Source organism: Saccostrea cucullata, unplaced genomic scaffold (genome assembly GCF_032062105.1).
Source record: "Saccostrea cucullata isolate Sc308-1 unplaced genomic scaffold, CSIRO_AGI_Scuc_v1 ctg2588, whole genome shotgun sequence".
NCBI classification, from domain to species: domain Eukaryota; kingdom Metazoa; phylum Mollusca; class Bivalvia; order Ostreida; family Ostreidae; genus Saccostrea; species Saccostrea cuccullata.
The window spans coordinates 37,951-57,230 of record NW_026935748.1 but is presented as its reverse complement, the minus strand read 5'-3'; the positions used below and the strand labels follow the sequence as shown (position 1 = coordinate 57,230).

At 32.9% G+C, this 19,280-nt stretch overlaps 1 protein-coding gene across 2 annotated transcripts in view; it reads left to right on the top strand.

Annotated features, from left to right (window-relative positions):
* Positions 1-721: 721 nt before the first annotated feature.
* Positions 722-19,280, top strand: part of LOC134243673 (uncharacterized) — a 34,592-nt gene continuing 16,033 nt past the window's right edge. For both annotated transcript variants that reach the window (XM_062725909.1, XM_062725910.1), the window contains exons 1-3: positions 722-1,016; positions 8,297-8,677; positions 8,938-9,309. In XM_062725909.1, the coding sequence (XP_062581893.1) occupies positions 764-1,016; positions 8,297-8,677; positions 8,938-9,309 (1,006 nt within the window). In that variant the 5' untranslated portion in view covers positions 722-763. The remainder of the gene's footprint in view (positions 1,017-8,296; positions 8,678-8,937; positions 9,310-19,280) is intronic.

Genomic DNA, 19,280 nt, shown 5'->3' with positions numbered 1-19,280 from the left:
AAAAGATTTCTTTATTAATTCAGACATGACATGTGAGTCCAAAAATTTAATATATGTTATTACTTGCGGAGGATGCAACCAATTCTACATCGGTGAAACGGGGACCACATTGAGAGCCAGAATTCGCGTGCATAAACAGCATATTCAAGTTCCTGAGTACCGTAAGATCAAACTCAGCGAACACATTGATAGGTGCGGACAAGGACAATTTAAAGTGTTCCCTTTTTATAAACTTTTTCAAGACAATATAACAGAAAGAAGAGAAAAAGAGAAATATTTCATTCAAAAATTTAATCCCAGTCTTAATAGTTTGATTTAATTTGATTTCTGATGAAACTTTCACACAGAGTGTAACCTTTCGATGTTCTCCGGCTAAGAGTATAAACACATGTCGGATTTGGTTTCAAAGGTGTGAACAAACTGCAAGCATTTAATTGCTTGCTGTCAGATTCAATTATAGATAATGATTTTTAAAGTATTAATAGTTTTGTAAGACATTGCAGTCAGGATAAAGAATGCATTTGTAAAACGTCTGAAGATGTAATGAAAGCGCTTACGTTTTAATCTGTGTTGACTTTTTTATTTTAATTTTACCTATATATATATATATATATATATATATATATATATATATGTGTGTGTGTGTGTGTGTGTGTGTGTGTGTGTGTGTGTGTGTGTGTGTGTGTGTGTGTGTGTGTGTGTGTGTGTGTTTAAAGGTTTGAGTTTTGTTCTTCATGTGACGAAGTTTTGGAAAGTAAGCACTATGGCAACAGAAAGAAAGATAGTTTTTTGGACTATTTTATCCGCAATGCAATTGATATATTCCTGCTCAAGCCAAACCCTTTATTCTGACTCGGACACGTGTTCTGAACAAGATGAAATAAAGACATTAAAAGATCAAACAGCATTTCTGAAGCAGCTTGTCAGCAGGCTCAATCAATCCAAAAAAGATCAGGATATTAAAACGGAGATGCTTGAGAAAGAATTAAACTCAGTCAAGGAAACACTGTTAATATGTAAGAATCTTCTTAGATTTTAATCGAATCATATATTATAAAACTATCAATTTTGGCCATCACCTTCTCGGGTAATACTAAATCATCTTTTAATTGCGATTTGTCAGTTTATCTCCAATTTAAGAAGCATTCTGTACCAAAACAAAACAATTGGTTACATGTAGCAGTGATTAATATTTGCTAGTTAAATTAGGTTCTAACACTTGCGTATGCGAATAAAAGTTAGTTTTGCAGTTATTGTAGCAATTAATTTTCCTATGAAATATCTGTTAGATGTCTAACTGAGTGACCTCAAACCTTATATAAAAACAAATAATTCGTTTTGTTCACCTGCTCGTGGCATCCACGTGCACAAAAAGATTTTTTCAACATTAAATTAAAAGTACACCTGGACATTCCAAAATTATAAAATAGTACTTTTCTTTCACCCATTTTCCTCTCGAGTGATGAAATTATGATCGTTGTTGGAATTGGAAGGGAGGAAATTGACTCTTTTCTGACTTAATTATCTGTATGAACGTGAAAACTTATATTCAACGTAATATGAAAATATTCATCAAAAAGATACCCCACCTGACATTGAAACCTAACCCCCCTCCTTCCCAAATAAGGTGAATAGAGAACGTCTCCATTTTAATTATTTTTGGGGGGAGGGGTGGGAGAGTAGGTTTTTGTCGTTTTCAGGCACAATTTATGCTGTCTTTTCTATTTCATTCATCCCCCTTGAAAATAAATCCAACTTTTCTGATATTAGGTGTTTATTCCACATTCCATGTAACATAGAAAATTGAAAAACAATAAATTCTAAATTTATAACCTGGTTATCTTAATTTGAACTTAGTTTCTCTTATTGTGTTTGGCTGGGACTTCAACTATATACCCAATTAGTAGGGTACCCGCATCGTTATTCTTCACAATTCGGTCGTTTCCTATCGTGTGTGTATCCTATCGTATCGTGTTTTCTGTTTATCGTGTTTTGCGTTTTCTATCATGTTTTCAGTTTATCGTGATTTGCGTTAATCGTGTAGATCCTATATCAGGTTTTATCGTGTATCGTGCTTTGCGTTTATCGTGTATATTCGGAAACCCTCACTTTTTATCTTTAATATAGGAATAAATGACCAAGGTGTTCCGAGTTTCGTTTTCGTTTTGTTAACTAAAATAAGATTTCTTTAACCGAGAAAGAGAATAATGTACCACTGTCAGTATATCGCTGTATCATACCGCCCTCCAGCACCCTTCTGAAGTTTAAACTGTTATCCCTTAGTTTTCATCATTAAAAGAAATATTAAAGCGTAGAAGGAAAATAATAAGTAAATTATAATATTTATGAAGAAATAAATAAATTAATAATAAAATAAATACCCGGGTAAATCAAATAATTATGGTAAAGCAGACAGTAATTATCAAAATTTAATATATATTTGATATAATAAATCCCCTGTTTTCTTTTTAATTTATCGAATTTTATTTTTTTTTTTTAATTTATTTTTTTTTGGGGGGGGGGGTGATTAAATAGTATTATTATGATTTTCTTAAATTAGTCAGAGTTACTTGAGGAAGATTTTCTGTAAACCACGATGCATGCGTATCCCCCCCCCCTCGAAAAAATATAAATAACTAGATGAGATCTCGTTGCGAGCAACGAGTAGGTCTTTTGTTGAATTTCTCGATGAGATGAGATGTGATTTTGACTGAGATATTCGTTAAAAGCGAATGTCATTAAGTTTTTCGTCATATAATTTAAAGTTTCTGATTTATATCAAGATATCTTGAACATCTTTTGTTTAATATGGCTTATTAAAATACCATCCCCCACCCCACCCCCCCACCCTTTTCAAGATGTACAACCTCAAAGATATAGCATTTTGGCCCCTTGAAACCCCTCATTACGTAACATATGACCAAAATTTTAAAATACTAGTATGTTGTTGCAAATCGTTGAGAAGGATATGGAGATAACGAACAATATTCAATATCAAAGTTCATAAAAAAAAATACAAAATAGCAGAAGAGGAACACGGACCCTGAAACATCAGAGGTTGGATCAGGTGCCATATCTTTTCTTCTGTAATGTTTCACAAAATATTGATCGTTTAAGAGTTAAAGATGAAAGGCTTTTTACCCCTCTGAGCCCCTTATTTAAGGAGTCAGCCTGTTTTTCTTGATATCAAATAAAAGGTCTTGTAATTTCAAAGACTTTTTTTCAACACATATTCAGAGATTTCTTTTCGTTGAAGATATTTTCTATATGGAAATATTTAGGGTTCATCTCTCCAAGTCCTTAATGGGGCTCTTTGTTAAAAATACAAACAGTGCATATTGTTTGGAACATTATTCTGACCATCTTTAATTTTGTTCAATATTGCTTATCAAAATATTCATGCTTTTCAAGATATAAGCCGTCAGATATATAGCATTCTTGCCCCTTGTGACCCCTTATTACGTAACATATGATCAAAATTTTATAATATGTTTATTGCAAATCGCTATGATGAACACTTGTACTTCAGTTATGTATGACAAAATATTGATCATTATAGAGCTAAAGATGAAAAACGTTTACCTCTCTGAGCCCCTTACGTGAGGAGTCAGCCCCTTTTTATATCAAATGAAAGGTCTTGTGATTTCACTGACTTTTTGTTCAACATTTATTCAGAGATTTCTATTCCTTGTGGAGATATTCGGAATGGATGTATTTAGAATCCACGAAGTAATAATGCAAAAATTACGCATATTGCTTAGATCATCATTCTAATCAGCTTTTGTTCAATATTGCTCATCAAAATTTCCCCCTTTTCGAGACATAAAGCATCAAAGTTTTGGCATTCTGGCCACTGTTAAGCCCTAATTACGTAACATATGATCCAAATCTTATCATATATTGTTGCAAATCGTTAAGATGGATACCTTTGCTTCAGTAATGTATAACAAAATATTGATCATTATAGATTTATAGATGAAAGACTTTTGGCCTCTCTGAGTCCCTAATTTGAAAATTCAGCCCCTTTTTGATATCAAGTTAAAAGTCTTGTGATTTTGAAGATTTTTTGTTCAACACGTATTCAGAGATTTTTTTTCGTTGTGGAGATATGCTGAATAGAAAATATTAAGGGGCCATCGCCCATGGTCTTTAATGGGGCCATTTAATTTAAATTCAAAGTATGCATATTATTTAGAACATCATTCTGACTCAATATTGCTAATCAAAATAGTCTTCCTTTTTTTGATATAAAGTATCAAAGATTTGACATTCTGGCCCCTTGTAACCCCTTATGACGCAACATTTGATCCAAATTTTATCATATAATGATGGAAATCGTTAAGATGGAAACCTTTGCTTCAGTAATGTATAACAAAATATTGATCAAAATAGATTTATAGATGAAAGTCATTTGGTCCCTTTGAACCCCTAATTTGAGGGATCAGCACCTTTTTCTTGATATCAAATGAAAGGTATTTTAAATTGAAATACTTTTTGTTCAACACTTATTCAGAGATTTCTTTTCGTTGTGGAGATATGCTGAATAGAAATATTTAGGGGTCATCTCTCCAAGTTTCTAAAGGGGCCGTTTTACAAAAATTTAAAGTGTGCATATTGTTTAGAACATCATTCTGACCATCTTTTGTTCAATATTGCTGATCAAAATATTTCCCCTTTTTGAAATATAAAGCGTCAAAGATTTGACATTCTGGCCCCTTGTGACCCCTAATTACGTAATATATGATCCATATTTTATTATATACTGTTGCAAATCGTGAAGATGAATATCTTTGCTTCTGTAATGTATCACAAAGTATTAATCATTCAAGAGTTAAAGATCAAAGACTTTTGGCCCCTCTGAGACCCTATTTTGATGAGACAGCCCCTTTTCATGATATCATATGAAAGTGTTTATCATCTTGCACAAATTTTTTTAAATTGTTTTAACAAATTATGACCAGATAAGAAGATTTGAAACAAAAATTTTGTGTGATGTTTCTGAGACATTTTTTCGGGCCCTACCGAGCTTCGGCGATTTTTAGCACTAGAAAGTTTTAAGCACACATTTGCAAATCTGCAAACCTTCCTCTTACTTCACTGAAAATTTTGACTCAATATCTTAAGCCGTTTAGGAGGAGGTCCCCGGACAAGCAGACCCTCTGAAAAATCAGAAAATCCTTAATATCTCGAGATAAGAAGTGACGTTATCAATAAAAAAAAATTCCAATAAGGTTCAGATCAATACCTACTAGATCTGAAAGTTTCATGAAAATTGGACGAGTTGTTTCTGAGAACTCGCGTGCACAAAATCGGTTAAAATAATAAAAGGGAAAAAGAAACCGAACGAAAACAATAAGGTCTTCCGTTGGAGACGGAAGACCTTAATAAGCAGGAGATTTAAATGTATCTTTTTTGAATGCAATATTTATTTTTCTGACTTATCGTCTGATAACACGCCTCTGATCTGCATGTACATGTATGCACGATTATTTAAAATCTTGATATTACAAAAATTACAAAGCAAAAGACATTGATCCTGTTAACTTGAACACCGATTTTGTCCGTTTAAATTAATTTTTATCACTATTTCATTTGCTAAATTCCTTGATATGTCTAGTTTGAAAAATAATCAAAATTTTAACCTATAATGCAAGAAAATGCTCTACCCAATTTATCACACCATACCACTTACTATGAAATAGAAATTTTTATTTATTTTATTTGGCATGCATCAGATAATCTAAAAATAATAAACGTGATAAATACAGTAAAAACATGATGACTTTTAACAGCTTACATTTCCGGCGTGGAAATAAAATTAAAATAAAATCAGTGTCAAATCGAAGAGCTATCCTTGCCAGAAAACTGACACGTATGTGTACCTCTCTAATCAGCATAGTCACTGCCTTCGTGTGCGGTCAACCTCCCATCCTCCTTCTCACCTATTCCCCTAAATGACACCTCGACCCGTGTGTATTAACAGTCAAAATACCTGTACTGCATTATCACCTTGTGTGAAACAGTATTTATTTTCGGGATTCTGTTTATACCTTGTGTAAACAACACTCATTAGAGATTTAAATCTTTATAAATGAAATAATAATACAATTTACGGATTTTAAATCATACAATTAAATGAAATAAAGTCCCTAAACTCAATCCCCTGATTTATTTAATCTGTACAATATTTCCATAATGTTTATGTCAATGAGTCATAAAATAAACTTTAAAAAAAAATAATGCACTTAAGGAACAAGTATTTGAACTTTTAGATCGTCGTGTTTTCTTTGTAATACAGACATAATAAATTCTAGAAAACAATTTCATTGATCGTAGAAAAGGTAAAATAATTCTAACATTCTGAACTATAAAAAAATTGCTCGCATTATTTTTTACGGTATTTTACTACAAAATTAAAGCAGTAGAACTCGTCTGATTCCGATGTGACCATGCAAGATGAGTAAATGTATAACACCGAATGAATTTGCAGTAGTAATCAATTTCCTACGTCTTGAACTTTATTTAAGAAGTCGATTTTATTTTTGGCTATTTGGTTAGATTTTTTTTTATCTGGTTATGAACTTTCAGCATTCCGCCCCTGAATATTCCTCATATGAGCGGTTTTAATCCATTTCCCGACTTAAACCTATTTTATTTTTTTTTGTAACAGGATATACACACAGAGTTTAAAAGCAATGATTTATATTTATTTTGTCGGAAAAGTCGCATTTCACTCTTTTGATATTGATTTATTATTTTTTGTGCTTTGTATTGTAAAGGAAAAAGAGCATTTTATCATGTAATGTTCGTTATTGAATACGAGGTTTAAAGATAAATAGATATTTACCGGAATGTACATATATGAGAGCGAAAGCGTTCATGTACGTGCAGGTGTTGCAGATTCATATTCTGTTGACAGTGACAGTTTACATGTATTGATGCAGATCGATATTATATAAACATTTATTTAGATTTCTACTCAGCAAATTATAATTTTCTTGAACTATATAGATGTAGTTCATGATAGATCTATCATGTTTAGTTTATTAATTTTGTTATAGAGGATTTCTTCTACCCATTCTTTCGGCTGGTCTTCTACATTTTTTGTTTTCCTAATATTTTAATATTTAATTGCGATATTTGGATACACTGCAGATTGCAAGCTTTAGAAATTAAATACAAATATTTTATTAATTCATTGCGTCAATTTCTTCCGTGAAATGACTTAGTACTTGTAAATTAATTCCTAAAGTATAAATGTATATTTTTTTCATTAATAATAAAATAAATTTATTTATAGCGTTTAATAAATTTGTAATAGGATACCCGTGCAAAATGGCATATATCTATGAGATTTCCGTGCAGCCATTACATGTATGTTCAAATATCCGTAATAAAACAATTCATAGTTCAACCTTTAGATAAGAATTTCAACATTTACAGTGATAATAGGAAATCTCCACTCTTGTGTAAAAATAATAAAAAAATAATTACAGTCTGCATTTGATAATAATCCATTAAATCATTGTAAAAAATAAATAAATAAATAAAAATTGTAGAATTACCACAGTGATTTCAAGCTGGTTTTTTTTTTATCAAGTATAATACTTTAAATGTACTTTATAATTTATATTTGAAGCTTTGCAAGTATTTAAATTCAGATATATTGCAGTTATCAAACAAAATAATCTCTTCGTCTTTTTAAAAAAAACGTTCCTCATTTTGAATCAATCCTATCAGGTTTTGCGTTTATTCTATCATGAAGATCGTTTATCAGGTCGTGTTTTGTGTGTATCGTGTTTTACGTATATCGTGTTTTGTGTTTAGCCTATCGTCTGTGTATCCTTTCGTATCGTGCATGTATCCCATCCTATCGTGTATCCTGTAGAGAATATTGATGCGGGTACTGTAGGATGGCATAGAAGAAATAACATTTATCATTTGATTTTTATATACTAAAAGATATGAAGCAGCTTTTCCCCGTCAATATGATATCGATGATATAGACATTTTCAAAGTTCCTTATTTACCTCGCAATTCAGGTTTAGTAGTTGATGTACACAACATTCGATTAAATTAATATGTTAACGTTTAAAACAGCAATAATTAAAAACGTTGAAAGCCACATTATATGTATATCTATTTCTTATATCTGAAATGTTTTGCACATGACTAGTTGCATGTATTTTGCATGTTTTCCTTATAAATTCTGTGTATATTTTATGGAAAAAATTATCTTTTCTCCTCAGTTTTGTTATATTTATACATCTATTAAAATGTATTTGAAAATTTACAGTGATGGCGCCTGACCATGTTGCCTTCCATGTGGTAGCTAACAGTAGTTCCGGTCCTGGAGTCATTATTTTCGATCATGTGATCTCAAATATTGAACGCGGCTACGACATTAACTCCGGGATTTTTAGTGCGCCTACAACAGGTTTTTATGTGTTTTCTTGGAGCATAGAGACTTACGGACAGTTGACTGAGGCTGCGCTTTTAGTGAATGGATTTGAAATGGGAACAACAAAGTCCGACCAAGCTTCATCTTACTATGACACAACTACCTCCTTCGCCGTCCTAAACCTCACCAATAAGGACAAAGTCTGGGTCAGAGTCAAAAGCGGGCGAGCTGAAGCGATGCATACCATGTTTTCTGGCTGGATGATCAGTAAAACAGGCATGACTTTCTTCCATTTTTTTTATTAATGGTATACAAAAAGTAACCCTTACGACTTTTTTCCCCCTTTGAATAATCATTTTGTTGAACAATATGCAAATTGGTTGAAAATGTTTTAGCCTCGAAATTTCGCTGTACAATGTATACATAATAACATTTTCCTTATCGTCCATTTTTAAAATTTTCCATGTTTTATTATTTCATTCATATGAAAAAGAAACTAACATGGATTACACCAAACTGTTAACTATCATTTCCAGATTGCACAGCATTTTATGCTTCCCTTTCGCATGAGGTGAATGGTTCTCGCATTATCTTTAACAACGAAACCCTAGACACGGATGATGCTTACTCAACGACTACAGGGAAGTTTGTGGCGCCTCGTTCTGGTCTTTACGTTTTCATGATGTCAGGACTTATCTATGGAAATTACGATTTTGTGTGTAAGTTTGTATTCAGTAACGGTAATTCTATGCCAGTAATTTGGGTAGACTCGAGCAGCGGGAATTATGACAGCAGCAGTTACATGACGTTTGCCTGGATGAACTCTGGAGAATCTGTGTATATCGACGCCAAGAGAATGATAGCCACATCCACGTTCGCAGGATGGCTGATGATTGAAGACACAAGCGGTAAAATTGATACTTTTTGCATAAATATTTTTGCTATGAAACTTTCACAAGTATTTTGAAATAAAAAGATTACATGAGGGATTAAATTTGATGAAACTGACACTGAAAATAACATAAAAACGTAATTTTATTGTCTGTATTTTCCTTTCCTGGCGTGATAAGTTAAAAATGATAACTTTTTCTTTCCATTTCTTGTATTAGAATGTGCTGGATTTCTTCAAAGCTTATGTAATTTTTTGAAGATCATAGAAATAAATCATATGCTTGCAAGAGTCTTGTAAACATAAAGTGGCGATGGAATAAATTGAATATATATTTTCTATCAATTACAATTATGGAATTTAGAGACACTAACAAGACCATCAAAATATAGATTCTATGCACTGATAGTAATTATTATAGAAACCATGAATTTTGCATTTCGTAGAGGTTATCTATGGAAGGGAATTACCGCCTAAAGTCGATATATCTTGCTTTTATTCTTATTCTGCCTTCTTCTACGTTCTTTGCTTCTATTGTTACTATATGTTACTTTATTGACTACATATTCGTCTTCATTACATTTCACTTTTTACTTCTATCATTCTTCATTTTTCATCATTTATATGTTGCATTATTTTTGCAAAACCATTCTACTTTCTTTAAAATTGATATAGTTTCTTAAATAAATCATTATGATTATCTCTATTACAAACGTAAATTCAATCACGCAAACAACAAAGCATATTTAATGAAGACGAGTACAAGTTGTCAAAATTAAGTGCGGCATAATAACGCTAGGTGGCATGGTGTTCGCTACGAGGTAAGTAAACTCGGGCCGGGATTATTCGAGTTTTTTTTTTAACTTTTGCCTTAAATCTTTATCAATCGAATTAAAAATTTTCAATGATCATCGTTATAAAATCAGGCGACCATTTCACTAACAAATTGCAAATCGTAAACGTACGATAACGTTTACCATTGCTAGAGGTGCACGTAAAGGAGCGTTTCGCAAAACTTAGCACTTAGGACTGGGCAGATACGACCAACTTATTGGAACTCTTCTGACAAAGGGGGTGTATTTGTATTTGCTTGAGAGTGAGAGAAGAGGAGAGAAAACGAAAGAAATCTATATCATTACGAAATAAAAATAAATATCTTTCATTATTTGTCCTTGTCTTCAAAGAGAGAGAGAGAGAGAGAGAGAGAGAGAGAGAGAGAGAGAGAGAGAGAGACAAAGAATGGAAAATAGATCACTAAAATGAAAATACCTATTCTATTCCTTTTTATAACTAGGATCAAATTATATGTATTGAATATCTTTATTCGTTCTCGCATTTAACGTATCTTAATTACAATATTAAGTATACGCCACAATGGTGTATAATGTTTTATTTTACCTAACTCTAAAAGTTATTTTACTCCCTGCTAAAAATTTTGACACACTCGTGGTGATACAAAACAAAACATATTACAAAAGTGTTGTTTTTTTTTTACCGGACTGTATATACATATTGACATTTTCGTTTTATGTTTCTGTTAGAAATTAAAACTGCACGTGATACAATTCAGTGGCGGATCCAGAGGGGGGGGGGGGGGGTTACGGGGGTTGCACCCCCCTTTGGATTTGCAAAAAAAGAAAGGGAAATAAGAAAGTTCCAATTTTTTGTGTTTTTACTATAGAAAATGTATGATGAAAGGCCAATGTCGTAACATATAAAGAAATTTGGTTGTAAAAACAAAATAAAACCCCCTCCCTTTACAAAATAGGATTTTCAGGTTCGTAGATTTATTTCCTTTCTTTTTCAAAAACTTTCTGGTAATTTATACAAGTACTTTTTCCCAGATTGATCAACGTTTCACTTTCAAAAACCATATTCCATCCTGTATCGATATTCTATTGAGTTATTTAACTATATATATATATGTGTACAACGTACGTTTTAACTGTTTTCGCCTTCAACCCCCCCCCCCCCCCCCTTTGAAAAATACTTCAACCCCCCTTTGAAAAATTTCTGGATCTGCACCTGCAATTCGTCATGTTTATTATCTTAAATATTGCCAAAACTCATACGCATGTTTTAAAAATTTAGATTAGTATAAATAAATAAGCAAATATGTTAGCAAACTATTCATTGCAATATCCCGTTCAAAGCATAGGGAAAATAATACAGGAAAATATTTTACTGTTACAATTTGCAAGTTAATCTTATAAAACAAATTTATTCAATCTAAATCTCTAAATTGATTCAAATTGTCTTTAACAAACGCTGATCCAGCAACCGACAAAACCCTCCTTGTATATCTTGTGTAGGTTTTTGTATATATTGGAGCTTTGCCCGTAACAATGGTTTAAAAAAGGGGGGGGGGGGGGGGGCAAGTTCCCAAAATTTTACATGAGAAGCAAAATGAAATCAAATAAAATTTAATTGTAACCCCCCTCAAAAAATAAAGAAGGGGGTAATTTCCAAGAGTAATCTGACAAGCAAAGGAAAATAATAAAATGTCCAACTCCTAGAATTTGCCGGTGCCCGACCAAAAAGCAACAAAAAGTAGAAAGGGATAACAACATAGCCTGTCTGAAGAAAATTCTGCTATGTAGCAATATTTATGCCAAAAAGTGGACATCCTCCGTGTTCTTCTGACCTCTGTTTACATTTACGTATATTAGTTTTCATAAGTTAGAAATTGTTAGTTTGATTTTATTTTGAGTAATCCAGTAAGTAACTACATTTTCATTTTAAAGAAATTCGGTTATTTTCACAAATTTACGTATACTGTGTTCATTTTCTAGCAAATTAATTTATTTCGAAAAGAAAAATAAGAATCAGTGAGGAATAGAGTTAAAATTCTTTTAAATTTATTTTTAATTCTAATTTCATTTCTATGTCACTATTTATTTTTATAAAGGGTGTGCAGAATACGTGCATCTATCTTGTAAGCTATCTTATTCAAAACTCATTCGATCTAATTTTAAACTGCATTTTTAATTGCTTGATTTTTATGATAGAGAGCAGAATATATTGGGCTTTAAAATAAAATTGAAAATTAATAGTGTTTATATAATTGTCAAATGGATGTTTTTTTGTATTGTATCTTTTTTTTTAATTTGGACAGTGTGATTTTAAGATCAGACACAGTCTAAACAAAATATACTTTTGTTGTTAATGAAAAACAGACAGAAGTGTAAGAAAGTGACAAATCACTTAGTGTCTTGCTTATATTGTCGTTTTTTTATTTCTTTTTTCATGAAATTTTGTGCACGTAAGTATTTTTAGAGTGCCGCTGACTGCTCGTAGATTTACGATCAAGTTTAATCGTAATTTGCAAATCGTAACTCTTAGTGAGTAGCACTTACGTGCTACGTTCAAGTTTACGTCTACGTTTACGAACTATACCTGTTAGTGAAGCGGTCGCCAGGTATGTACCCGATGCATATTTTTCCCTCGGGTATCTCTCTAGATGGTAAGATCCCCCAAGAAGACTGACTATATAGTGTTGCTTTCTTCGAAAGACTTTCAGTGAGACTTCCCCCGGGGAAGTCTCAGTATGCAGCTAGTCTTCCGTGGTCAGTCGTTCACCTTCATAGCCCCTAAATACTATCGTTTTCAGTTTTTTTAATTAAAGTCATCCGTCCTATATGAATGAATAAGAATATGAATAAATATAGGTATACTATTTTTATGTTTTTATGATTAAATCATTTTAACCATTCAGGTAAACATAGATAATCTTCAAAAGTCTACGGGTGATGACATATTTACTATGTTTAACTAATTGTGTCTTCTTTTTCTTACCCCCCCCCCCCCCTCCAAGTCACCCGCGTGACACTGTGGTTACTGCGTCTGCTCTAGAGTCGCAAAGTACAGTTGAAGGAGTCAATCTTTACGTCACAGGATCCCACTATGGGACATGGACTTCGGTCCTTCGGATGAGACGTATATTCTTAGGTCTCATGTCGCAGCAGATGCTGACACGAAATAGACTCCTCACTGCTCAATGGCTAGGATTGCCGAGTTAAGGACAAAATTTGCAGCTGTTCACTGGCAAGAGATGGCTTCTCCATGGCTATGAGTAAACAATTCTCGAGAGGGATGTTATACAGATGTACAAAATAATGCTACGTCTCTAGTTGTAGCTCACCTGAGCCGAAGGCTCAAGTGAGCTTTTCTGATCACACTGTCTTTCGTCCGTCCGTCTATCTGAAAACTTTTCACATTTTCGACTTCTTCTCAAGAACCAATGAACCAATTTTAACCAAACTTGGAACAAAGCATCCTTGGATAAAGAGGAGTTAAAATTGTTAAAATGAAGGGGCAATTCCATTTACAAGGAGAGATAATCAAGAAAAGACAAAAATCGGTAGGGTCAAAACCACTGAACCAGGAAAGCTTAAACGTATGTGGAAGCATCCTGGTGTAGTGTGGATTATAAAGTATAAACACCATAAAAAGGAAGGGAGTGGGGACACGATAGGTATAGCAAGAAGGGGAATCTGGTAAAGAATAAACTGTAAGTTACTCAGGTGAGCGATGTGGCCCATGGGCCTCTTGTTAGGTGTATTCGTACTCCTACAAGTAAGAACCTCGGTTAACGTCCCTACACTCCTTATATACCTCGAACTCTTACATTCGAAGGCATTTTCTAACGAGCTTGATTCGCCAGAGAATTTGGGAGAAACGTACTATGCGTGAAATAAACAAGTAATTTTCGATTTGACTTCACATTAAATTTGCGGATTGCTATCCAGAAAACGAAATTTTCTTTGCGGGAAACTAGTTTCGTTTCGTCAGAATTTCTGCATTCCATTCCCGAATTTTAAACAAACAACTTGCTTCAATTTCTGCTTCGATTTTAAAAATAATGGACTTTTTGCTTATACGAGAGATAAACATTGTTTTATGCGCAAGTTTTATCGTAAATAGTGAGTATTTTACAAATCGTGCCATTCGTTAACATACAAAACCTTATTTTTAATTAAATAAATCATTTCCACTTGAAGTTTCAGCGGCGAGAATTTTTTTTACAATGAATGCCAAGTCAAAAGTATCTCACCGTGAACTCTAGCATGCTGCACCCCGTGGGGATCCGGGTTAGAATATTCTTCAGTACCCCCTTGCTTGTCGTAAAATGCGACTAAATGGGGCGGTTAAACGGATAAACCGAGGCTCCGTGTCACAGCAGGTGTGGCACGATAAAGATCCCTCCCTGCTCAATGGCCCTGAGTGCCGAGCATAGGCCTAAATTTGCAGCCCTTCACCGGCAATGGTGACGTCTCCATATCAGTGAAATATTCTGGAGAGGGACGTTAAACAGTATGCAATCAATCAATCAATCAAGCTAGCAAGCTGCAGTAGGTGTATTTACTGTAAAATTGCAAATATATTTGAATTTATATTTTGAAAATCTCAATACTTTTGATTATTTTTGGCGATGTTAGACTGGTCCTGATTTTAAAAAATAAGGCTATATTACAACTTTCTTTCCAAAACATGCACACAATGTGATTCCAGATGATAAATTTTGAGAATTTTCTTGCTAAAAGAATGACTTTTCTACCCTTCAAGACGACAAATCTATACGAGGTCACAATATAAAGAGCTACATGTCTTGAATATCGAGAGAATATCTTATATCCCCCGCTTGAAAAGCGGGAGGGTATAGAATAATCGGTACGCCCGTCCGTCTGTCTGTTACACTTTGGGGTACCCATCTCTTATCCGCAACTCCTCTCATACCACTGAATGGACTTTGATGAAACCTTCAAAGAATCTTTATTACATATTGCCACTGTGACGTTTTATTTTATTTTTTGGTACGACACATATTTTGGGTTTCCCATAGCAAAACATGGACACTATCATTTTATTCATATTGGAGACGAGGTATCATTTACTGAGCTAATTGCTCACAGTACTTCTAGTTCATTTTGCATGTTAAGGTTTTGGAAACCAAAATATACTTTTAACATTTGACCATAAATTTGTTATTCCTTGAGTGTTGGTTGATTGAGTTTTGCCGAGTCGGCAATTTTTCAGCCATGTTCTCCGGACTATCAGTTTAAATAATCGGTTTTTGAGAAAAAAATGGTTTTTCTGGCGGCCCCCAGTGAGCTTACTCTTATTTACGTGCCAAAGGGATTGTCATCCTTGACACGGGGCGCCATTTTACTTGAGTGTTGAAAATACCAAATTTCCGAAGACAGACTGAAACATAAAGCAAAAAAATCTGGAATAGAAGATGGGGGATAAAACTAACTTATAAGTGCTAAAATGCTAGAACAAAGTGTTCGATGAAATCGGACAAGAATTTCTTCAGCTTTATGTAATGATGTGCCGAGTGATGTTGAGGTAGAAGAGCGAATTGATAATGACAGGATTCAGGGTTGATTTAAGGTTAACAGGGGCTGAAAGGCTTTGGAAATCATACTTTTAAATACGAAGGGGAAATTTGGAAACTCTTAAAAGTCGAGTTTGTATTTAATATTTCCAGAGAAAAATGAATATTTTCAAATATTATTTTTTTTTGTTCATATTTAATGGACTAATCAATATACTATATATATATTATATATGTAAAAAACAAACTGTAATTTATTGTGTGCAAAGCGACTCAGAATTAAGCAGTTTCTGCGAAATTCGAGTGTATATGATGTCATTTTGAGTAAATTAACACATTTCAAATTTAAACGACTAAATTTTCCGATTTAAAGTGATCAAATTAGTGTTCTGTTGGCATTTTACATAGTGGTACTACGTTCAGTAAGGTATTTACAAATTCTTTCTCCTTTGTAAACGACATTAAGAAATGATTTGAAAAAAAGATGAATATCCGCCATTTTGAATCCCCATTTTGACTCCTAACTTACTGCTTCACCATCATTCAGTTGTCGAATAGCGAGATGCAGAGGAAAAATACAAATCTGCAGTGTATGGATATTTGCAAATGTAAATCCTAAACAAAGTAAAATATAGAACAGAAGACAAAAAAAAAAAACAGAAAAAATTCGAATTAAGTGTAGAAACGACTAAATTTTCTGAGTTGAACTAATCGTGTCAGCATTCATTTTTATACTTGTAGTACACTCAGTAAGAAATTCACACTTTATTTCTCCTTTTAAACGATATTAGGGGAAAATAAAAAAAATGATGTCCACCAATTTGAAACGCGATTTTGACCTCTTTTAAGCTATTTTTACGAAGGCCAGCATATTTTTTTCGGATTCAGCATACTCGAAATAGGAAAAAACTATGCTGGACCAAATAATAATTATTTGCACGCAGCTCGGTTAAGGCCGCCCATAGGAAATAAGCCTTAAAATATTCCAAAAAAATCAATATAAAGTTGATATTATTTTTATTAGCATGAGTTTTAATTTAATTGGAACTATACTAATGCATATGTATGTATGGGATCTCAAACGAGTTTGGCCAACGCGACTTCAAGTACATCAGCTGTTTGTCACGTGACATGTTTAAAATAAAAAAAAAATATGTACGGATACAAAGATCGTAAAAGTTCAACGATATACGGATAATTTTTCACTATGAAATTGATTGTATTTTCTTTAAGACAAATTTTTTAAACCGAAAAGTGCTGGGAGCAACTTCTCCATGCCCGGAAATTATATCAATTTTGCCGGTGTAAAGACGAATAATGACCCCCATCGAATAATGACCGGGGGTCATTTTTCGACAGCGAAAAATGACCCCGGTCATTATTCGACGTAGAAAAATGACCCTTTTGCCCGTAGAAAAAGTGTCACTTCCCTAAAAAGTTGCAGAACCCACGTGAAGAAAAAAGACCCCCGTAGAAAAATGACTCCCTGTAGATTAAAGCTAAAATTTTTAGGGGGCAGAAAAAATTAGATAAAGAAGCATATTGGACAAAATGTTCACCTGAGCTTATTGGGAATAAACTGATGATATGTTGATCTCATAACATTATACAATTATTGTCATATTTTAAGGTAAATGAAATGATTCAGAATCTAAAGGAGTAAAAGATTTATCAAGCCTTAAGGGTTAGGTAAACATTGATTTTGATGGTGGAAATGATCGAACTGACTGAAAAAACCGCATTATTATATATTATTTTATCCTCCGCTTGAAAAGCGGGAGGGTATATAGTGATCGGGATGTCCGTCCGTCCGTCTGTAACGCTTTGAGGTATCCATCTCTTATGCGCAAATCCTTATAAATAAAAAGATGTGTTTGTGAAACAGCTATGCCCCTGTATGGCAACATGGCGAAGATTAAACTTTTCTTAAATACAATTTAAATATATTGTAACCCAAAGCAGGGTCTTCTCACAAGAAATACAACTGCAAAATAGGAAAGCCCTAGCTAGCACCACTTGTTCAAAAGTAATGGCTAGGGATAAGTTTTTGAAAGATAGGTCAAACTCAAAGGTCAAAATTGATGATTTCTTAAGAAAATTGTTTAATGTAACAAGGATTACATATGTGAAGTATGAATACCCTAGCCTTTACCGTTCAAAAGTTATGGCCAAGGTAAAAAAAAAACATAAGTACGGAAAGCTCCAAGGTCAAGGTCAAAAGGTCAATGTTTTTAGTATCCAATGAAAGGTAATGCCAAAAAAACTACATATTTGAAGCATGAGAGTACTATTATCTACCATTTAAAAGTTATGGCCAAAGTAAAAATTTGGCATTTTTGTGTAAAATGGGACAAACTCCAAGGTAAAGGTCAAAAGGTCAAATTTAGTGGTACCCAAAGTAAGGTCTTGTCACAAGGAATATACATATTAAATATGAAAGTGAAAGCTCCAATAAATGAAAAGTTATGGTAAAGGTTAAGGTTTTTGCGGACAAACAAACCGCCAGATAGACATACGGACATACAGACGAACACGATAAAACTATATACCCCCGAATCTTCGATTACGGGGACATAAAAAGAAATGGCCTTCAATTAACTTTTCATATTAAGATACATTATAAAGAAGACGTTACAAGACTAAAAATGTTTGTTCTGATTTTCATATTAAATTCTCTGAAAAATATACTCAGAACTGAGTAAAAAGGTAGAGTAAAACAAGAATTAAGGTAGAAACTATGTTGGAAAAGTCTTTGTCACAATATTTTCAAACTTTTCAAAATGATAAATTAGTACTTGCTGATCAATCAGTTAAGATATCATGATATGTTTCCTTGTTTTTTAATCTAGAACAGGCTGTGAAACTTGGTATGGTATTTACATACTGCGACTTCACATTTTCAATTTTTTTAGGGGTACTTGTTATAAAGGGAATATGAAAAATCACAAAAATACTTCTTCAAACATCGTCGTTTATAAACTTTTTTAAATGAATAATATTAAACAATATTTTATCAAGAATAATTTCTTTTTCATTCAATTAAAATAAAAGATAAGTCCACCATTAAAAAGAAAATAGTCAAATGAACTCTATTATTTTTAGTCAATTATGCACCCTACATGTGTATTTGTAAATATTTTTTAGAAGTCTTTGTCACAATGTTTTCAATGTTCAATATGATGAAGGACATGAAATGATTACAAAAAATGATTAAAATATATACCTTTCCTCTCTAACTAATGAAAGATAGGCTATTTACCGATTCTCATATTCTTGACCTTTTTGCACTTACACGTGATTTAATAATTAAATGACTGTTTGGGGTTACTTTCAGATTAAATATTTATCAGAAATTGTACTTTTACTTTAAAAAGATCATATTTAATTAAAAAATTGTAATCAAACAAGAATATGAATAGGTAACAAATAATTGTTAAAAGGAATGCACACCATTTCATTACAGATATCACAAAAATGTACACACGAACAAACGATCTACAACACGTACATCTTTGACTTAGACACATTTCATCAAGATATTACACTATATAGCTGGCAACTAAAGCTTTTTTACGATTTATGCATTCCTTCAAAATGGTTACATAACATTCAAATTATTAGGAAAGTTGTATGTACATTGTAATTTCATTACA